At 40.1% G+C, this 23670-nt stretch overlaps 1 protein-coding gene across 1 annotated transcript in view; it reads left to right on the top strand.

The window, feature by feature from the left end:
* The window catches only part of Iftap (intraflagellar transport associated protein), a 76335-nt gene that overhangs the window by 7962 nt on the left and 44703 nt on the right, over positions 1 to 23670 (top strand). Inside the window, exon 2 of the mRNA XM_028895028.2 lies at positions 8005 to 8156. Coding sequence (XP_028750861.1) covers positions 8024 to 8156 — 133 coding nt within the window. The 5' untranslated portion in view covers positions 8005 to 8023. The remainder of the gene's footprint in view (positions 1 to 8004; positions 8157 to 23670) is intronic.

Genomic DNA, 23670 nt, shown 5'->3' with positions numbered 1-23670 from the left:
TGAAATGGGATATATTTGAAATGATACATCTCTTACTATTGAAACATTGCATGGTTTTAGAGCTATAAAGCTGACTCAGATACCAGTACTTCCTCTGGTTTAGAAGCTTTACCAGGGGCGGTGAGAAAAAGGTTCACAGAGGCATACTATTATCTTCTGTTAAATCACGAATGCAGTTGATGACATTTCTGAGGCTAGGGCGTTGGCTCTGAACATGGCTGACTTTCCTTGGTAAATGAACTGTCTAGAGGTCCCTAGTGTGCTTGTAAGACTTTAGCCAAAGGTAAGGGTGGGGTGTTTGTGATTCCACACAGCTGTCTATTAAATCCGAATTGAGAAGGTATGGTAGTGAAAAGCCGATGTTCCTGTTTGCAAGAACAATTCCCCTTGGTGTCTCCTGGAGGTGTACAGTTAATCAGCTTTTTAAAAATAGGGAGTAAGTGGGGAGAGGAAATTCAAACGCTTAGTTGTGTGCATTTTCTTTGTTTTCAGTAATTAATAACTGTAATTAAAAATACTTTATATTTAGTTGGACAGCCTCAGTTCTTTAACACTGAGGTTTCCGGATTGACTTCAGTTGCTGGGAGGAAGAGCATATTTTGGGAAGATAAAATTGATTTTATGCAATCTGCTGATGAGCAGAAAGGCTTAATGAATGGTCGCCTCCAGAAGCATTATGATAGTGGCTTGGGTGGATGAGCAGGCAAAGCAAGCAAACTTTTCAAGCAGAGTGTTTCTGCTTAAGCATGCACTTTTACACATTGGTATTGTTCCTTTCCCCCAAGTGCTCCTGCAGAAGAAAGCCATCAGCACAGCAGTCCCCAGGCCCTTGGTAGAAGTCTTGCAGCTGCTTTCCCGTCTCCACTTTTTGGTTTTGGTTGCCTTACCTGCCCTTCTCTGCTCTTCTGTCTGCACTTCTGAATTTTTAATTTTGAAATAATCATAGGTGGCTATAAAGACAGGTACAGAGGAGTCCCATGCATCCTTGGTCTAACTTTCTGCAAAGTTAACATCTTGCATAACTAAAATGAAATTTTGGGGAATTGATATTGGTGGGAGCCACAAAATATATTTGGATTTTATCAGTTATGTGTGCACCTGTTTGTGTTCGTGTGTCTCAATTATAGCCTATGTAATTTTGCATAATAACTGCCACACAGTGATATTCAGCTATATACCACAATATTTAATATTCATCTCTGTTCCCTCCACTCCCCTAACCATAGTAACCAATAATGTGTTCCTCATTCTATAATTATATATTTTATAAATGTCATATAAATGAAACCATGGGATACATATGTACCTTTTAACCTTGGCTTCACCCAGAATACTTCCTTTGAAATCGAAGTTGCATGAATCAACAATTTGTTTCCATCTTATTGCTTAGTAGTATTCCTTGGTGTGGCTGCTCCACAGTTTGGTTAAGCATCACCAGTTAAAGGGTATTTGAATAGTTTCCAGTATTTGGTTGTTATGACATGAAGTTGCATTGAACTTTAGTGTACAAGTTTGTGTATGAAAATACTTTTGTATGTTTCTGATAGCTGTGATTCCAGTCATCTTTTCATGGTTTTAATTTGCCATTTGTGGATTTTCTTTGGTGAAGTATCCATGCATGTCTCTTGTCCTTTGAAGTTGACATAATGGTGGATTTCAAGAGGAATTTCCACATTGCAGATGCTGCTCTTTTGTTGAATATGTGGTTTGTTAATAGTTTCTCCCAGTTTTTCTTTGCATCTTAATAGGTTTTTGCAGAAGGACACTTTTTGCTTTTAATGAAGTTAATCAGATTTTTCTCTTGTGGATCATGCTTTTGGGTTCAAGTCTAAGAATTACTCTGTGCCTAGTCATATGACCTGACGATTTTCTATTTTTCCTGTTTTCTTTTTAACATATACTATTTTGCCTTGATCTGTTACTGTTATTTCTATTTTCCCCTTCATTTTTAGCATGCTTTCACTCAATTTCATGTTATTGTAATCTTAAGGTCATCATTGAATATTTCTTCATAGTCATTCCTGTTAGGAAAGCGGGGTTTTGTAAGGAATAAGGAACTTTTAAATCTCTCTAGGAAGGAACCAGAAGCATGTGTGTTGAAGCAGCCATTGTGATATCTACAGTCATGTTAAGCACTTACTAAGCCCACACTTTTGAAACTGTGTGCAGTCTTTAGTGTGGGTGTGCTCTGACTCTTTTCCGTAAGATGATATGTTTGTCAGGGAAAGTGGGCCTGGAAGACAGCACATCTCTTTTGAAACTGTGAGGTCAACAGTAATCCCAAAGCCTTTCCTACCTTCCCCCAAACGCTTCCTTTAATATTCACTGCTGAGGGTTATTCCTGGGGGATCTAGGCCCAGATGCTTATACTCTCAGCCTTTGGGTGTTAATGAAGCCTTCTCTGGCTTTCATGTATTGCAAAGGCATGTCACTAGAAGTTTGCAACTTGAAGTGTGGTGTATCCTTTGATGCTGGAGTTGTCTACTTTTATCTCACCCTGATGAAAGAACAGTAGAGGACTGCAGGTTCTTTTCTGTTTTATAAGCTATGTTTTGTTTTATAGTCTTCTGTTCTCTGATATCTTCCTTTATTTTCCTGGGTGTATTTTATAGGTCTCTCTCTCTCTCTCTCTCTCTCTCTCTCTCTCTCTCTCTCTCTATATATATATATATATATATATATATATATATATATATCAGTTGTGTTATGTTAGACTTGGAGGCATGAGTCCACTCATCCAACATTAGTACTGTTTTTTTTTATTCCTCCTGGAAACAATCATATATCAGAGTCAAGAAGGATTCCAAGTGGAAGGAAGGTTTCAGCTGTACTCTACAGTTAGTAGGTGGCCACTTTCAGTGTGCTCTACAGTTAGAAGGCCACCAGTCACTTTCACTCTTGTTTAGTGTTCTGAACACATTATTATGTTTTGTTTTCCCTCTCATATGGAAGTTGACAATCACCCTCTGTCTTTCTCTTTTAGATTATAGTTTAATTACAATATTTCATCCTTCCCTTTCCTCCCTCTAAACCCACTGACATGCCCCTGTCCTCTCCCCCTCAAATTCACAGTCTCTTTTTTCACTAATTCTATTCTTTTTTAATGTTCCTGCTGGTTTCTTTGTGTTCCTGATCATGAGCATCTCTTCATGGTTTGTAACACGAGAACCGTACATGACAGCTCTTCAGTGGCATCAGTTGACAAAGAGGGTTTTGGATTCTCTGGGATTGGAGTTAAAGGTGGTTGTGAGTTGCCTAATATCTGGGAAATGAACTCGGGTCCTCTGGAAGAGCAGTAAGTGCTGTTAACTGCTGAGCTACCTCTCCAGCCCAGAGAGTAGGAGTTTTGTCCTCTCTTCTTGATATGGTGTAAAAGATTGGAAACGTCGGGGCAAGTGCAGAGTGGTTGCAGTTCAGTCAAGGAGGCTACCTCTGCACACCTGCTCTTTCCTACCTTATGAGCCGGTCACAATAACGTGGACACAGTACAGTTCGGTCTTTTGGAGACTAGACTGTTGATACTAATATAAAAGGACAGCCACCCTGTGACACACCAAGGTTGATGGCGTTGTTTCCTTAGGTCAAGTCAATTACATTGCTGCTGTGTCCTCTCCTTCATCTCCTTCCCAGAACTGTATCACACAGAAGGTGGGCTCTGAGAAACCTAGTTCAGCTCCTTAGAAGTTGATTATTATTTTCAAGTTGGGACGCAGCATATTTTTTACAACAGTTTTGCAGACATACAGCCCTCTGTATTGTTAAGAAATCAGGCAATGCACCACGAGAGAAGACTTGTTCGTAGGGGTCTGTATCTTAAAGCTTCACACTCTCATCTCAGAGAGTTGCATTTCGTTGGGTGAGTTCATTACACCAGGATCAGAAGATAGACATCCAAGATGTGCTGTTGGTGGCGATGACATCACATACCACGTTTCATTGACGTATACTTGTTAGTGCACACAACACTCTGCGTATATGATTGTTGGCTTCGTTACTTGATAATACACAACAGGACCTCTGGGAGGTGATGGATTTCCCTCTCCTATCTCTCAGTCAGGGCAAAGGAGAGAAGCCTTTTTCTAACCACCTGGTTTCCAAGTGACATTAGTAGTCAGAGCAGAGCAGTGAATATTCTGTTTCCTTTCTAAGGCTCTGATGGTGAAAGTGTTGCTTATGATTTACCAGTAGCTATTTATATGCCTTTACTTACCATTATGTTCTACACCTTTCATGTGGTGCTCAAAGCATAAAACAAAGCCAAGCCAAAAAAAATATGAATCTTGTTATCTAGGCAAGCCTCTCTTTCTCTTTTTTTCTTTTAGAAAAATATTTCATGATAAAAACACACTAGCATGTGGGTGGTAAATGAAAAGCATGCTTCCGTCTAGAAAACCACTGACATTTACATAAACCACCAGACTGTCTGGTAAAGGGTGATCTGCTTTGTCAGTCTCTGGGGACCTTTAACATTAGGTTCCTAATGCTTTTCTAGGTAATGAAAGGTCTAAATTGGATGATGGGTACTCGTTAAATTCTTCAACTGTTGACAGTTTGTGAAAGTCTTAAAAAAGCCAATAAATGCCTAGATTGTTATAAACACAGAAATGAAATAAGGAGCCTTGAAGATTGTTTTATCTCTGTGCAGTATATAGCCTCTTCATCATCTGCCTTTGGTAGTACTGAGATACATTGAGGGTAAATATTCAAAATATATCAATTGGAGCTTTGGAAAGGAGCCCTAAAGGAATTTCGGTGACTTTTTTGTTGTTGTTGTTGTTGTTAACCATAACTGTGAGAAGACATTTGCAGCAGTAGAAACCACAGCTTGGCCATTTTTGATGCACTGAAGTAGACCAGCTGAATGCTTTGAGGAAGAGATTATTGGTATGCTGTGCTCCAATTCTGGAAAAGTAGATGGATGTTGAGATTGTTGTGTTTCATGTATGTCCTGCTGATAATGCAATAATAGTCACGGATCTGGTGAGGTTCTTTGTTGGTATTCATTATCTATCAGCTACAAGCATACCTTAATAAGTTGTACATTGTTGAAGCCTGGGCATTGGTACACATGGGTTTGTTGTAAGTGATGACTTTTCATGTATCCAACTTTTCAGGCACAAGTAGCTTGAAACAGTGCCTTTCATTTGAAGTCGATCCCCAAACTATTGTTTTCATATGGTCCACTAGCATTGTGCTTCCTGTGGGATTAGACTGTACAAGGTGTTATCTGTGGGTAGCACCAGTGCATTCAAAGCCAGAGTGGTCACAGTCAAAGTGATTCTCTGCAGTCTTCTTCCTCATGAACATCAGGAAGGCTACGTTTCCTAAGGTGGACACACATTTCATCCTCAGAGCAGTCTTGTAAGCCTCATAGAGCTTCATGGTTCTGTAAAACCCATAGGTTCACATGTGTTTCAGAATGTGTTGGATCTTAGTAAGGTAGGCGGTATATGACATGCATTGTACAAATTCTAGGTGGGCTGGGAAGGTACCTCATATGCAAGCCAATTATTTTTTTGGGGGATGGGGGTTGAAATATGATTAGTCACACTGGGTAGAAGAAATAAGAACCACAAGTACTCTCATGTTAATTCGGGTCAGGTCTTACCAGTAAGTGAGTTTGGATATCATCTTCAGAAAACACTTCCACCTCCTTAGTATTTAGAAGTGAGGTTTAGGAAACAAGGGTGAGCCGTAACAGTGCCCCCTCCTAGATGAGAGGAGATAGGTCCAGAGATGGCAAGTAACTTTCCCAAATGTTATATACAAGGAGCACAGCTGGACTGTGACTGGGTAGCTGTTTGAAAGAACAGGCTAGATTTTGACTTCCTAATGTGGTGGGATGCCATGGATCTTATTATGTTCAAAAGCTAGTCTTTAGCATACACACAAAAAAATTCTATTTGTAGAGAACAGCTTGTATTTCCCTGTTTTTGTAAAAGTGTCTATAATCATAAACATCGTAGGGAAAGATTTAGAAATATATTTACTGGACTTCCGACAGCATTTCCAGGTGGGATAGGTGGGGTCAGGGGATAGTTACGAACATCTTTAATGCTTTTTACATTTCATATCCTTGTGTTGTTTATATTGTAAAGGATGATGACATCTATAGTAGAAAACATCTAAAACGGAAAGTGGGTGAAAAAAGTTAGGAGCAAGGAACGGATTTTTATTCCTTTCTAAGTGAAAGATGATCACTTTTTAAAGATTGACTTTTATTATTTTTAATTGTGTGTGTATGCATGTGTATTGTGTATTTGTGTGCACGTGTGTATGTGCTGCAGAGGCCAGAGGCGTCAGCTCCTCCTGGAGCTGGAGTTACAGGCAGTTGTGTGCCTGCAGTTGTGGTGCTGGGAACTGAACTCTGCTCTCCTGTAAGAGCAGCACAAGGGAGCTCTTTCCCCAGCTCCAGATGTTTATTCTTGGTTCAGAAAAATATAAAGGCGTTTGGTGCTGTCTTTTCTTACCATGTAGTGTGGTGATCCCTCCTCCCCCTTTTATTATTCTGCATGTATTGCTTTGGCAGTGTTTGTTCTTCTTCTTAATGTAGATGGTCAATTTCCCCAAAGCTTTATGAAATAATATTTTATACAGGATGAATGAAATTCAATCAGATATGATATCACGCGTGAAGACTAAGCTCACACTGCCAAGAATAAGGCAGTTAGGAGCATGAAAAATGAGTTATGTGTGAAGGGGCCAGTGGTGGTGTGAATGTGATGTTAGTTGAATAGAATGGGTGCAGCCTTGAAAATTTGAGAATTAGTCCATACCCAGACCATGTTGGAGTCTCTGCTCCAGTTTTCCATATTGGAAACACTTACAGGTGATGCAATATCAAATCTTTCCCAGTCCACTGACTGAGGGCTTGATAGTGTTCTTGGAACTCCCTATCCAGGGACAGGTGAAGTCATTGGCCAAGTTCAGTTGAATTTTGTCAAGTCTAGTTACATTTTGACCATTGTACCTGTTCAAATGAGCACCTTTAGCTCACATTAGGTGGCCAGCATACACCACATCCTAAGGTCTTAAGTACTTGGGATACAAGTATGAGAAGATGCACTCTGTCTTTCATGATTATGGGTGTAGAAGCAGATGAAGAAGTATGCATAACTCTTCCTAAAGAATGTGCTAAGTGTATAGTACATGGTGGCATGAGAAGTCACAGCCAACTTCTCTCATTATGGTGAGAGGGATGTGTGTGGGCTGCTCAGAGAACCTCAACTCTGAACTCACTTTTGGAAAAGAAATGTGTCCTAACAAATAGAATATTGAGATGGTTTAGTTTGACTTTGTTCAAGGATGTCAGATATTAGAAGGATTAAAATTATTCAATACACCCTCACTGGCCCAAGAAACATTTGGGGTAGGTTAGGAAGACAGATGCAGGCTCATCTTTAGACATTTTTAGTAGGGCTGCCAATGGCTTCACTGGAATGAGAGAATTTTCAGACCTGCCACTTCTTGCTGGCCATACTACTGCTGTGGTCACAGTAGATGGAGGGAAGCATGATTTGCTGTTTTAAGGGCTTGAGTTCAGGGATTTGGCTCTGTGAACTTGCCTGGGGTTGTGGAAGCTAACACTGATGCTCTTAGAACAGCACCCCATTCACAGTAAGAGCTAAATAAGTTACTTTTCCATATCAGCTCCAATAGTGACTGCCACTGCATGGGGTGGTGGTGGTGGTGATGGTGGCTGTGGTCAGTAGATGTCCCCGAGATTCTCCTCACACTGAAAGACTTTTAGTTTCTAGTCAAATTATGTGACACTATTCCTGTGACCTTAGCATATGATGTGAAGGCTGAAATCCAAACCCAAATAGGTGCAGTAAGCAAGCAGTTCATCAGCACAAAGTGGGCCGCAGCTTCTAGCCCTTGTGCTGGAGTCGGCTGCTGCAGCAGCGATTCATCACCTGCCTGCTGGGGCCCTGAGTTCCTCCACCACCTGCCATTGGGTTGCTGAAGTTGCCTTCCTCGATTCTGCTTTTCTTTGTCTTGTAGAGTGGCCCCGTGATTAGGAATGCCTGCGCAAATACTGAGACCAGAGATGATGGATGAAGATCAGTTAATGAAAGAAGTCTTGGATAAGTTTGTTAATTGTCCTGAGCAAACATACGAAGAGTTTCTGAGCACTTTTACTCATCTTTCAAAAGGTAAAATAGTGAAGTAAACTTTTTTTCCATCATATTTTTATTGCTTATTTAGGAATTGCACATCATGAGCCCTGAGCAAACTCACAACCTAGTCCTCCCAGGTCTGCCAACTCCCTCACCGTTGTGATGTCCCGCCCTCCTCCCACTGCCCCCTCTCCCCCCCAAAAAAAGAAGAAAAAGAAAAAAGAAAAAAAAAAAGTCCAATTTGTGTTGCTCATGTGCTCACTCGCAGTGGCCAGCCCCTTAAAGAAAGCTGAGTCCTTCCCCACCTGGAGAGGTACATGAAGTAAACTTTTTGCAGCAACGGATTTGGTTTCTTCTCAGAAGACTCATGAACATTCATTCAACTCCTTAGAGCACATGGTTCTTACTAGAGACTTTGTGACTGGGAGGTATAAACACCTGTCTTTATTTATTCAGGAGTTGTGTTGCAGAGTCAGAGATATTTGATAGCTACAGGTGAGCTGAGAAATTATTAGCTGTTCACTTCATTTGGTTTTTTTAAGTTGTTAAAAGCACATTTAAAACTAAGACAGTCTCCACATCTGGATTTTGGTGTCATCCTTGACCAGCTATTTGGCTTTGGCAGGGGTAGTTACCAGAAAGTGGGACTAATCATGGTACCTCCCTCCAAGGAGGCTCAAGACTAAGGACACTATGCAGAACTGGTCATAGTGGTTAATACATTGGGTGTGGTTATCATTGCTGTGATGATGGTGATGCTGATGCTGAGGATGGTGCTGAGGTTTCTGTAGACAGGAAATATCCCTTTGACCCAGGGTGAGAGAGCCTGGATGGAGCCAGAAGTCTAAACTTAAAAGTGTGTGTTTCATTATATGCTTGCTCATTCTGCATAGTGTTGGTTTTTAATTGAGCCAACTCTTAAATGCTTAGTAGTTTTATGAAAAAATTGATTCTAGTTTTTTAGGCCATATGAAAAGATCTGGTGTCTGTGATTTCCCTTATAACAGTGTTAGCTGGAGCTCAGGACCCCTGCCTTGGAGTGCTTTAGTTCTGTCTCGAAATGTGTGCACAGCTTGTTCACTCTTGTGCCTGCCTTGGAGTGCCTTAGTTCCATCTGAAAGTGTGTGCATGCCTTGCTCACTCATGTACATTAGAGTTGTGTCCATTTTGGGGTTCTGCATTCAGTTATCTTGACTTGCTTTCAACATTGGACATTTCTGGGCCATCAATACACATTTGAGAGCTATGTAAGTCATGGACTCTCCACCGAATTGCACATTGGACTCCTCTGAGGCTTCTGGACTCTGTTGTGACACAGTGCACTTGGCAGCTCAGCTGGGACCAAGGAGCCAGCATTTTGTAAAAGCTCCTCTGGCGCCTTTAGTGTGTATCCATGGTTGAGAATAGGGAGTTTCCTGTCTGGAAGACCATGGCCTTCATTGTAAAGCTCATTTCCTGATGTGAAATCATGACTTGTGATCTAAATAAATGCAAAAGCAAGGGAATTCTAATGTTTCATAGTTCAAGGTACAGGTTGAGCACTTCTAATCTGAAAAATCTGAAACCTGAAATTCTTCAAAATTCATGATTCCACAAGTACAAAAGTCCACATTGAACCATATGTGCTAAGTTATAGTAAAAATACCCATGCATTAAAAATACTGTATGAAATTACTTTTAGACTAAAGTGTATAAATCATCAATATCAAGTTTCTTGGGTCCTTTTCCCCTCCCAATCTCATTTTATATACATTAAAATATTCTCAAATCTGAAAAAAGCCCAAAAATTGAAGCCTTTTCAGGTGAGGGTTTCTCACACACTGCTGTTTTCTTTTTTCTTTTAAAAAATACTTTCAATTCTGATGGTATTGGACTCTCAGTGTAGCATTGAGTCATATTTCTCTGATAGCCAAAGAATAATATCACTATCTATTTTGTTAACACTTAAACAAAACGTATAGGAAGGCTGTGAGTTTTATTTATATTTGAGGGAAGTAGAGAATTTAGGACTGTTGATTAATTTGGGAACTGTGTGAATGAACTGTTTTGACATGATATGCAGAACATGTCAGAATGACCATTAGTCTGTGAACTTGGGCTTATAGCATCTTTTTGTTAATGAACTTGGGTTTAGGAAGTTGCTTGCTTTCTCTGAGCCTAGTGATTTAGTTCTTGCTTTCTGGACCCAAATATGGCAGTGTGACTGACTGGCATGAGATGGTCCAAATAAAGATAAAAGTGGAAGAATTAATGAAGTTTGAATCTATATTACTTTAGATATTTTTCGTACAGCTGATTTTCTTTTTGTACCGTGGAATTGTAAAACCTTAGCATTAGCAGACCCTTTATCTAGTCTGTCTTCAGATTCCGATTTGGTCATTGCATGCCGAGAAAGAAACTGCTTCAAATGTGGTGAGTTCCTTTGGAGTTCAGCATGGGGCCCCAAATTGAGCTGAAATAAATGATGATTCGAGCCACATAAACTGTAGCTCCAAGCATACTAGCTGCTTTTCCCTTTCAAAATATCCCTAGGCGCCTGTTCACATTATAAACTAATGACCTGAAAAAATTCCTCTTAAAGCACAAAGAGTTGTATGTACAAAAATATGTCTTAAATCAGTAATTGTCCCGTTTCCCTCTTGAAACATTTAAATACCTCCCAAAAGACCAAACAGTACTTAGGTACATGGCTCAGAATTGAGAGATATCCTGGATAGTTGATCCAGGCTGATATGCTGAGAAATTAGGTTATTTTCTTAAAGTTCCTATCTCCCTGTCTTGTTTCTAGGCTCTTCATTTGTCTCAGTATGTTTGGTTCTTTTACATGAATCTTCCTGCTAACATGGTCATCAGGCAGACTTAGGCACGTTTCCTCAGTAGGTTCAAGTTCTCGAGTCCATTACTATGTCTGTTGATTGACTGTTCTATTTATGTTTATAATAGTTATATGCCACAATGCTTATGGAATTCATTTTCTTTAGAGGAGTGTTAAGAGGGTCAGTAATCCTATTAAACTTATTTTTCTGGAAAAATTAAACTATAGGCTTTTTGAGAGACATTCACATTATTGCTTCAGACCCCTGGAAAGCAGCTGAAGAGTGTTAATATCGCACATAATTCTCACTACATTACACTGAAGTTGATTATATTTTGGAGGTTTTTTTTTTCTTTCCTTTCCTTTTTTTTCAACCCTAGATTTTTAAACAATGGTACATATTTGATTATAAGCACAGTGTTTTATCAAAATGTTTAGATATATTAATTACTAGTTTTAAACAGACAGTTATAATTAAATTCTCAATAGCATCTTCAATTCAAGAGAATAAATTAAGTTGGAAGATAGGTGTTAGAAATCAATATGTGGAGTTTTGCTTTTCCTATTGATAGAGACAGTCTATGTTGTTGACCTTGTGGATAAAGATAGGTACTAAGTTTCAGTCCTCTGTAGCTATTAATTTAAGAACTTTCTAGAATATCTAGGTGGAAGAGGCTTCCCCCCCATTTGTCAATTTGTATCATTGTAAAGGTTTTGAAAATGTGAATTTTTAAAATAAATATTCATTTGGCGTATTGAGTCGGTAGACCTTTAAGGGATAGGCTGGTGGGGATGCTGCCCTCAGAAGATTGTATGTGGAGTAATTGATAATTAACATGGGCGATTATAAGAAGAGCAACACTGGTCTCTCCCTGGTCCTTGGCTTCCTATCTTGACTTGAGTTTTCTCCCCCATTGTGTTCTTACATCATGTTGTACATGGCAACGTCCGCCATGAAGCCCTTACCAAGTCACTGGCATCCCTGTCAACAGATACTGGTCCTGTGAGCTTGAATTTTCCAAACGATGAGTTACACAAACTGAATTTTCTAAGAATCCAGTCCAAAGCATTTTAATATAGCAACAGAAATTGGACTAACATAGAACATCACAGTAATCACTAATTTCAGTTTCTAGTGTTTACATTTACTTGCGCATGCACTCATGTACAACCTACAGCCATTGTTCTAATTTTGTGCTTTAGGTAAAATTATTAATTTCCCTGAAAGTTTCCTATATTGCCCACCATTCATCTCTAAGTAGTTTTTAAGTTTGGAAACGAAGATGGAGGTTTTTTCCGACAGTGTCTCATGTAGCCCAGGCTGGCCTCAAACTCGCTGTGTAGCCAGCTATGACTTTGAACTTATGATCTTCCTGCCTCCCTCTCCTGAGTGGTGGGATTCGTTGTGAGTGCTACCAGGAGACTGAAGAGAATCCACTGTGATTTTATAATTAACAACTCAAATTAATCTGTTCCTAATTTTCTTATTATTTCTTAAAATATCTAGGGTCAACTCCCCAAGGGACTCTTTTTGCTCTACCTCCTTTAACCTGTTGTGTCTTTATTAAGTAGAAATCAAAGATTTTATTTTCAGATCTTGATGGAAACTTTTATTTCCCACTTCTCTGTGTTTTTCTCATTTCACTTGCACTTTCTTCTTAGCATTTTATTTTTCTTGTAGTATATCTTCAGGAAAAGACATTCCACACTAGGTAGAACATTCTGTTTGAGTGTCCAGGACAAATGATGGTGTTCTGGCCTTACAGTTTCAAAACCTAAACAGGTTTCCACTTTGCTTAGAGTTTAATATCTTCTGTCATCACAGAGCACTAAACCTGTGCTTGTCACTCACATGTGGTTACTTGAGGAGCTGTGCTAGCTCCCTACCTGACCACATATTTCAGGGATATGTGGCGATCATGTGGTTTGTGCTCACAGCTACCTGCCCTGTCCAGCACAGTGGCTACTGGCCAGAGGTAACCATTGAGACTTGAACTGTGGCTGGTGCCATTGAGAAGCTGGGTCTCAATATTTATTTACATTTAATTATTTTAAATATAAATATGATAATCATACTTGGTTAATTTATTAGGATAAAAGTTTAAATGTGTTTGAGACAAATTGGCTACGTGAGTCATTTTTTAAAGGCAAATTTTTGGAAATCAAAGTAAAATAAGTATTTCTAATGAAAATTTGGCTTCTGATTTGCAATATGCTACAACTGTAAAATAGATTTTGAATTCTGAAGACTCAATATAAAGATAGAATATATTGTTGGGTGTGGTGGTCCATGACTTCAGTCTCAGCACTCTGGAGGCAGAGGCAGGTAGATCTCTGAATTTGAAGCCAGCCTGGTCTGCAAAGTAAGTTTCAGGACAACTAGGGCTGTTACACAGAGAAACCCTGTCTCAAAAAAAAAAAAAAAATCAATGATATTTTTTAATTGCCTATATTTGATTAGTAATATTAATTAATTAGATTTGGTTAGTAGTATTAAGATACTACATCGAAATGGATTTAAATAAAAACATGAATGGCAACTTCACTTTTTATTTTTTATCTTTTTTCAAACATGACTATTTGAAAAAAATTTAGAATCACATGCTCCATTGCATTTATGCTGAACAATAGTTTTTAGACTTGGCTAGCTCTGAGAACTAGCCTTTATGAAAGGGTTATGATAACCCTTTATGAAAACATAGACTTTGAAGTTTATTCTGGATTTATGAAGTGAGTCCCTATCATGAGGAGTTGAAGAATTTTTCTCTTTATGGGAGGGATTCTGTAGGTGATTGTGAGGCAGGCAGCCAGCGCTGAGGCTCCCTGACTGTGAGGACCACTGGTCTAGATTACATAACAGAGACTCTTATTGCAGTCATGGGACTGTGTACACTCTTTAAGCTTCCAGAAAATTGCTCCAGTTTGTTTCTGTTTAAATTGTAGAGTTGGAAGAGACAGTCTGGTTCTCTCTGTTTTGGATTCAATTATTGATATGTTCACCCATCATTCATCTCAAGAATCTTATTGTCACAATAATATGAAGGTATAGCCTTTGCCATTCTTTTTTATGCCACAGGGACCAGAAAGTCACTGTACAGGTGTCAGGTCAAAGATTCAAATTCCAGGCAGCTGACCGTCATACTTCCCTCACAGAGACACCCAACAGTGTGAGTCTGTGAGAAAACCAGGCTCGCATACTGGCCGCATTTAGTGGTAACTAGCTCTTATACTCTGCATGTTACATGGATCATCTTAATTAGTCTTGTATAGCCTAGTGAAGTTTTTAAAAACTACTTTAGTTTTTAATATTACCAGTTTACGGATGAACAAGTTGTAAGGTCTAAGGTGTTAAGTAACTGGCCATTATGGACCGGACTATGTAACCCTAAATATTGTTATGTTGAAGCCCTAACCATAATATGCAGTAGATGTTGAGATGGGGGCCTTTAAAGAAGTCATTAGGTTTAACCAGTCCAGAAGAGTTCTTCAATCTGCTATGACTTTGGGGAATGGGGAAGAGAGAAGAGACATGTACACTGAAATGACACAATGAGGAGGTGGCCTTGTGATGGTTGAGGAGAAAGTCTTCACAAGAAACCCAACCTTGACCTAGGAATCTGGCCTTCCAGACTGTGAGCGATTTCTGCTGCTTAAGTCATTAAGCCTGTGGCTATTTTGTTGTAGCTGCCCAGGCCAGCTTGCTATAGGTCATGTGACAAGTTAGTGGGACAGTTGTACTGTCTGCCTATTCAGAGTGACTTCAAAGGCCACACTCTGAAGGAGATGTTTCCTCTCTGTCTGACAGCACTGGGCAGTTTTTTCCTGAGGTCCAGGAGGCATTGATGTGGATATGAGCCATTGCAACAGATGCCAGAACATATGTGTTTTGCCTTTCTTGAGTACAAGCCCCATGGGAGCTGCTTCTGGTGGATTTCGCTCACTATGTATGGCTTCTCACCCTAGCACTAGAAATGATATTTTGTAATACGGAATGAGTGTATGCTTAGTGAATATTTATTGAATGGATGGAATAAAGAGATAACTGACTAGCAGATAGGTAGGGTCAGACCTGACCCTGAGGAATAGCCACCTTTGGGTCACAGTGCTCCAGGGTTAGACTGATATACACAGTAACTGGAAGCCACAGTACTGTTTACAAGGAAGCAAGCAGACATAGAGATATATAAAAAGTACTTAGAGACACTGCTGGTGATTCTGAGAGGATTCCCCTTGAATCAGGGAGACTGGCCTGGAGGCTGAGCAGAGGTGCTGAGGTGGAGATGTGAGCTTGGGTGTGGAAGAAGAAATAGAGAGCAAAAGGGCACGTGAGGCATGCAAGGCATGGCAGACAGCACCAAGGAGCAGGTGACTGACAGGGTCAGGGGATGGAGGAGTTAAGGGCGAGTCAGGGCTACTTTGCCTAGGAGGTTCTAGGCCCGCAGAGGCCAAGTTTCTTGTCAAAGCCCCATGCGTCTCATCTGAGGAGCCTTTTATTGTTTGCTTCCATATTGAGCGTCTGTTCTGTCAGGAGCTTAGCATCCTGTGCTGGGATTTGGTTTACACTTCTGGACTGATAAATTTTGACTTGTCAGTTCAGCCAAAGGAATATCACTACTCATACTTGACAACTTCTAAAAAATGTAATTAAAAATGAAACTGGAGACAGCACATAAAACAACACGTTTCTAAAGCTGACATATTTCGATCCCCAAAGCTATTTTGAATTTGAATGTTAGAAATGAATCTTTAAACTTTCATGGGTGGGGTTGGGTATAAAGAGAGACTTTTCCCAGTCTGAAGAATGAATTTTAAAATCTGCTGTAGAAAAATACCACAGAGAAAAAAATAAAGCAAGCAGCTGGCCCTCTTACCCGTTTCTAAGCAGGAGAGGAATTTCAGTAGAGCAGAAAAACAGCTTTCTTTCATAAAAGAAAACACAACAAGAAAAATAATCCTTGCTGTGTAGCCTTTCACAGTTATTTTCTGTCGTGTATTAGACAGAAACCCGAGGGCTTAACATTGTTTTGATACTCGTGCAACTGGCAGATTGCCTGCTGGAGGAAGTTGGAAACGGACTGACCAGCTTCCAGCTTCCAGGTGGCTGCGGCACCACATAGTCTGTGCTGTTGTTCTCAGTCCTTTAATTCCCCACTGAATATTGAGGGGTGTTTTTAGTTCATAACCCATTTGGAGCGTCTTTCTGTTTCCTTTTTCTTTTTTTTTTTTTTCTGTTAGCCACATTAAGAAGAAGAAGTAAAAAAAAAAAAAAAAAAAAAAAAAAAGTCAGGCCACCCGGGAAGCTCTTTTGCAAGTATGGGTTTAACAGCAAAGAGCACAGTCAAGAAATAACAGCAAACAGAAGGAAACTGAACCCTATGGGAAAGTTGACAAGGCATCACACGAGGACTTCCCAATCAAACTAACCAGACAGTTAAGGAGAAAGCTTATTAATCTGGCATTCTTGGGGAGGGAATAAGGAAGCAGTGTTATTTTAAGGCTTTTCTTTAAAAATTATTTTTAGACTTATGTGTATGAATGTTTAGTTTGCATGTATGTCCGTGTGCCATGTAAGTGTCTGGCTGCCTTGAAGGTCAGAAGAGAGCATCATGTCCCCTGGAGCTGGAGTTGTGGCCGGTTATGAGCAGCCATGTGGGTACTGGGAATTGAACCCAGGTCTTCTGCAAGAACAACTTGTTCTTAACCACTGAGCCATCTCTCCAGCCCTGTAAGGCTTTCCTTGTGCTTTTTAGAATCCTTGAAGAAAAGGACAAAATAGGCTGTAAGTCTTCTAGTGATCCTAAGTGAGTAGCCCTCTATGTGTGACCTCTTCGTCATAGCATCAAATGTCACATAGAACACCAAGAAGGAAAATAGTCCCAAGAACAGGGAGCTAACTTACATTAAGCCCCGTGGAAGACTCCTACGGCGTTCACAGCATTAGCCTGGGTTTCTCTTTGGGGGGAACATCTGCGAACTGTAATTAAGCAGTTTTCATTTGTTTCTCAGTCTCTTTCATCGTCACTAAATCACTACACTTAGGGAATAAATTGACAAATTATGAAACACAGAAAACTGCTGGTTCAGTTGCAGAAGGAAATTTCCCTCCTCAAATTATGACAGATTTCAAGCTGATGGAGCCATTTTGTTTTAGGTATATTAGCATAAATCTTCTGCAGAGGTCTTTACAATTCATATTCACTTCAAATGGGAATATTTAGTCCATAGATAATCGTTAGTTTTTTTTTTTTTTTGTGTGTGTGTCTTCTGCAATTTAGATGTAATTGGGTACAGAAAGAAAATATTTAAGTGTGTATAGCACTTTGAATTATGATCATTAAATTTATTTTCGGCAGTGTTCTTAATGCGCACTGTTTTGTTATAATGATATCTTTTCTTGGTGTGCTTCTTGGAGAAGAGGGATTTTTTTAAAAAAGAACTTTGGTTTGATCATAATTATAAGAATAATTTCTTCAATTCTATGTCTTTTCCATTTATGCATTATATGTAACACATTTCATGTGTGTGTATAAATTAAAGAGCTGAACAAACAGATGGATTTCAAACTTTTACAAAATATAGGAAATTACTAATAGCAAGATAAATTAATTCAAGTGATACTTTCAACCTTTTGCTGATTTAAGCAATATTACCTAGGTGAACAGTTGTTTGGAATTTATTTTTCTTGAAGGTGAGGTGTTGTATTTACTCATTGTAGGCAAATGTATTGTTCCCTGAAGGGAAAAGGTGAGTTACTCCACGTGAAGCTGAGGCAGTTGTAAGACGTATGTGTTGATCCAGTTGAATAAGCATGTGTTCAGATCAGAATGGTTTGGCAGAGTGTTCTTTCAGCCATGAAACAATAATATTTTCGTTGAAATGCTTGGCTAAGCCCAAAGGGATACAAACAGGAAACTGTGCTCTAACCATCCTTGTGTCTTCCTTATATGAAAACCGCAGCTCTCTAGTATGGGATCTTTTTTTCTTTTCTAATTTTGATTTGTTCCAGTGAGAGAGATTTAAGTGATAGCAGACAGCTTGCTCATCTTGCAGCCCAGTGCTCGCTGGGCGTAAGGGGAATAGGGACAATCATCATGTTTTTATGTGCTTTTCTGGACTTTGTCTGATTTTCGCATTAGATTTTGTGGTCTTACAAGCCACAGATTAGACAAAAAGGATTGCAAGCAGTCATCTAAACCTGGTCACTGGCTTTAGTCTCTAAATACGGTGTCAGTCCAGTTCTTGGTAATGTTGGGATCATTTCAGAATCATGGGCTGTTCTATTTGGTAGTATGACATGTGAAAACATTCTTCTAGTAGCTATGCTGTAAGGATTGAACTAAAATCTGGGAATGCAGAGATGGAGAAAGAGTCTCTGTGTTAGAGTTGCTGTGTTGCTATTTATTGCTGTCTGCTTATGAAAGATGGTCTGAGTCTAAATGGTTTAGATATATTAAGACAGATAGTAATTCATGTTTGCTACCTAGAGACTGTACATTGAGGCCATATTAATACTATTTGCATAGTACTGACAAATCATATTTAAAACTTTGCTTTTGGTTCTGGCTCTCAGATTTGATTGAGTGAATTTTTTATGAGTTAAGAAAAAAGCAAGCCGCGAACAGTAGCACACATCTTTAATCCCAGCACTCAGGAGGCAGAGGCATGCTGATCTCTGTGAGTTCAAGGCCAGTCTGGTCTACATCGTGAGCTCAGGACAGCCAGAGCTATATAGGGAGACACTGTCTCAAACTTCCCTTTCTGAAAAACATCAACAACAACAACAAAAAAGCAGTAAGAATAATTAGAGCTGGGCAGTGGCAGAATATGCCCTTAACCCCAGCGCTTGGGAGGCAGAGGCAGGCAGATCTCTTTGAGTTTGAGGCCAGCCTGGTCTACAAAGTGAGTTCCAGAACAGCCAGGGCTACACAGTGAAACCCTGTTTCAACCCTCCACCCCCCAAAAAGAATAATTAGAATAGTGTAGACATTTCTTTCTTTACTTCAAGCTTTTTTTTTTCTTTTTCTTTTTTTTAAATGAGGGATATTCTAACGTATCCTGTAAACATGAAAGAATTTTCAACACTCACATAATTTAAAAGCTGGAGATCCCTAATGCCACATGCCATGTTTGAGTGTTAGATTATTATAAATGTATGCAAAGACTTATTTGTGAGGAAGAGGAGAAAGCTGATTGCTGCAATATCTTCTAACTTGAGTGAGCTGTGAAGTTGGTAGACAGGCATGATCTCAGGGAGCCAGGATGTTTTGTGAGTTGGTAGACAGGCATGATTTCAGGGTACCAGGAGGTTTTATGAAGTTGGTGGACAGGCATGATCTCAGGGTGCCAGGAGGTTTTATGAAGTTGGTAGACAGGCATGATCTCAGGGTGCCAGGATGTTTTGAGAAGTTGGTAGACAGCTATGATCTCAGGGAGTCAGGATGCTTTGTGAGTTGGTAGACAGGCATGATCTCAGGGTACCAGGATGTTTTGTGAGTTGGTAGACAGGCATGATTTCAGGGTGCCAGGAGGTTTTGTGAAGTTGGTAGACAGGCATGATCTCAGGGTGTGAGGATGTTTTGTGAGTTGGTAGACAGGCATGATCTCAGGGTGCCAGGATCTTTTGTGAAGAACACACAGTGCTGCCCTTCTGGTTCTTTTTGATGTAGATCAAGCCAGTGTAATGGGAAGGGCACTATTCTATTTTCCCATCAGATGACCCAGGAACTAGTCTGGGACATTTCATCCCCCAAGACCACAACCATGGCATTTATTCTTTAAATGCACAAAACAAGAGTAATTCTGCTGTTTGGCTCCTGCACTTGGGGTGAGAATTGGATGAAATATTCATGAAGGTCCTCGGTAAGTCTTAAAGGCTGCATGGTGAGGGGAACTGATTTTGATGTTAAAAGAGCAATATCAAAGTTAAATGTTAAAGCCTTAGATGTACACTATCAGTCAGTTTCTATGCTATTTCTTGAGGTTGTTAGAACCAACTATGTGCAGTAGATATTGTATATGGTGTGTGGCATAGTGTACAGCTGCAAAAGTCAGTGACTAGTCCTGTGCTGGCCTCTGGTGGATGGACTAAATACATTGTGTTCACATAACCATAAAATTCTATCCTAGGAAACCTTGTCATGGGAATTCTACCTTATGTTTCAACAAAAATCACATGAGTGGCACTTACTAAAATGCATTTTTCACTTACTAAATTGCATTTTTCTTTAAATTCCGATTGACTAGTTTCATTGTGCAACCTAAGAACCTTGACTTTCAGAATAGCTTTAAAAAAATACGCCTTAAATGAGATGGAGGTGCGTATGTATATGTGTGTGTGTTTGTGTATTTATGTGTGTTTATGTGTGTGTGTGTGTGTGTGTGTGTGTGTGTGTTTGTGATGGCTAAAGGGAAATACATGAAATTTTCAAAAACTTGTGCTCATTTTGGTACAAATTGCATTTTTCTAAGAGTAAATTATATAGCTTTCATGTAATTTGGACATACTACAAAAAGAGGAACTAATCTCTTTTGTTTTCTATATGTCTTTTTGTTTAATGTTACCATTTCATAGTATATAAAGACATTCTGACAGGAAGAATGTAGTGAATTATGGGGATAATTTTCCTGTGATCTTGCTGATCGCTGATATACCGCTTGCAGAGTTTTAGAGTAGTCTCTGGTTATACACAATTCTGTCTCAAGTCTCAAGGCTATCAGTGCCAGTGTCCATGCCCAAATCACTCCACCATAGAAAAATGTCCTTGCTACACAATCTGGCATTGCCAGGAGAACTGTGTTCTTTTAGGGCATTTTGCTATTAAGAAGATAATGAAAAACTCAGACTGTGGAGCATCTTGTTGCCTGAACTTCCAGGAAATGTCTCCCTAATAATCCTTCTGTTTCTGGTGGGCTTTCTGCTGTTCTGCTGTGTGTAGCTAGAGTTTTCCTGCCTTGCCCACAGTCAGGACAAATCTCTGTCACCCGCCAGTCCCACAGCCGCTCAGACCCAACCAAGTAAACACAGAGACTTATATTGCTTACAAACTGTATGGCCGTGGCAGGCTTCTTGTTAACTGTTCTTATATCTTAAAGTAACGCATTTCTACAAATCTATACCTCGCCACGTGGCTGGTGGCTTATCGGCGTCTTCACATGCTGCTGGTCATGGCGGCGGCTGCTGTGTCTCTTGCCTTCCTGTTCTTTTATTTCTCCTCTCTGTTAGTCCCGCCTATACATCCTGCCTAGCCACGACCAATCAGGTTTTATTTATTGACCAATCAGAGCAACTTGACATACAGACCATCCCCCAGCACAGCCAAGTGCAGACCATCTCAGACACCTGCACTCAGGCCCATGGTCCTAATCATCCTCTATGCGGACCTGCTGGGTAACGCCACAAAGAACCCAAGAAGGGCTCCCACAGGACATACAGAACATCCCACAGCACTTCCCCTTTTCTTTTTTTAAAAAGGAAGGTTTTAACTTTTACACATCTTTAAAGCCAGCTTGGTATATTTGGGAATTTGGGCGTAGCTTCTATTACTACTTCCTGCTGGAGGGGGCGCAGTATCTTATGGGGACACAAAGAAAATTTTAGGTTCATGGAGTAGTCCGTGAGACTGTATCGTCTGAGCCAGTTGCCTTGAAACGATTCTGGATGTTGGATCATCTGGGCCATGGTGTCATCGGAGACCTTTCAGGGGGTCTTGGCTGGTCAAACATGATGTATCTTAATCTGGAACAAATCCATAGCCTCTGGCTTTCTGTAGAGACAAAAACAGAGCCTCTTTTCCAAAGCAACATATCCTTATATCTAAATTTTGAAGTCAAGGTACCTTTAAAATATACATTTTGGCATAACTCAACAGCTTTTGCAATCAAATGTTTTTCTTCAGCTACAAATATCAAAGAGAACATAATCCAGATTCTCTGTGTGATAGCCATCTTTAGCTGTGTGTTTCATACTTGGAGGTGTTTAGTACATTTTAAATAATCACCCAAGAATGACTAGATTAAGCTGTTATTTAAAAGAGGAACATCAAAGTTAAAAATGAATATTTGTTTTAAACTTTCTTCGTCATGGCAGGAAAATTAGAAAATAATATAAGGTACAAATTCTCCCCCACCCCCACTCATACACACGGCGGGGGGGGGGGGTAAGTTCTGTAGCAGAACTTAGCTACTTTATCATCATCTATGATAAAGATTAAACATCTCCCTCTCCCCTACAGCTAAATGCTCCTGAGTTATAACTTTAAGACAGGTTCTTCCTTTTTTTTTTAAAAAATTAATTAATTAAAAAAAAATTTACTTTCAACTAAAGTTTCCCTTCCTTCCCTTCCTCCCAGTTCTTCCCCCCACCTCCTCTACCTCTCTCCCTCATTTACTCCTCCACTGTCTCTTCAGATAGAGGTGGGCCTCCCGTGGATATCAGTAAGCCAAGGTATATATATTGTAGCTGGAGAGTTTCTCTCCAGCTCCCACCAAGCCCCAGAAGTCCCACAGCCCACTTATAAAATAAACACACAGACTCTTATATATATTATTTAAACTGTTTGGCCTAATGGCTCAGGCTTCAAGCTATCTAGTTCTTACATTTAAATTAACCCATTTCTATAAATCTATACCTTGCCACATGGCTCGTGGCTTACCAGTATCTTACATGTTGGTACGCATGGCGGCCCTTAGTAGCATCTCCTGACTCAGCCTTCCTGTTCCCAGAATTCTCTTCTCTGCTTGTCCCATCTATACTTCCTGCCTGGCTACTGGCCAATCAGCATTTTATTTATACAGAGCAATATCTACAGCAATATATAGTTGCAGAGAGACTAGGCATCTCCTCTTCTATTAAGGCTGGATGAGGCAATCCAGTAGGAGGAATGGGTCCCAAAAACAGGTAACAGAGTCAGAGAAATCCCCTGCTCTCGCTGTTAGGAGTCTCACAAGAAGACCACATTACATAATTGTAACATGTATGCAGAGGGCCTAGGTCAGTCCCATGCAGGCTCCCTGGTTGTCAGTTCAGTCTTTGTGAGCCCCTATGAGTTCAGGTTAGTTGATTCTGTGGGTTTTCTTGTGGTGTCCTTGACCCCTCTGACTCCTACAATCCTTCCTCCTTCTCTCCCACAGGCTTCCTCAAGGTCTGCCTAATGTTTGGTTGTGGGTCTCTGTAGCTTTTTCCATCAGTTACTGGATGAAGCCTCTCTGATGACAATTAGGCTAGGCACCAATCTATGAGAATAGCAGAATACCATTAGGAATCATTTCATTGACTTTTTTTTTTTTGCCATTCATGTTTGTTTCTATCGTAGGTCTCTGGGGTATCCTACCTCTGGGTCCTGGCCCTCAGGGGTGAGCTCCCTCTCAGGGTATGGGTCTCCAGCTAGGCCTGTCATTAGTTGGTCACTCCCACAGTTTCTGTGACATCTTTACTCCAGCACATCTTGTAGGCAGGAAAAATTGTAGGTCAAAGCAATTGTGGTTGGGTTGGTGTCCCAATCCTTCCACCGGAAGTCTTGCCTGTTTATAGCAGATGGCTGTTCAGGCTCCTTGTCGTACATTGCTAGGGGTCATAGCTAGGGTCACCCACATAGATTCCGAGTGTTTCCATTGAAGAGAGGTTCTTTTTATCCTTTCCTCCTAGTTCAGAATTGAGATTGCTAGAATAATTCTCTTAGGCCTGGAATTGGGAGCCATGTCCTCAGGATGCCACAGCAGTCTTCCAAACCCAATTCA

Source organism: Peromyscus leucopus, chromosome 4, assembly GCF_004664715.2.
Source record: "Peromyscus leucopus breed LL Stock chromosome 4, UCI_PerLeu_2.1, whole genome shotgun sequence".
Classification (NCBI taxonomy): Eukaryota; Metazoa; Chordata; class Mammalia; order Rodentia; family Cricetidae; genus Peromyscus; species Peromyscus leucopus.
This window is presented reverse-complemented; position numbering and strand designations above follow the sequence as displayed.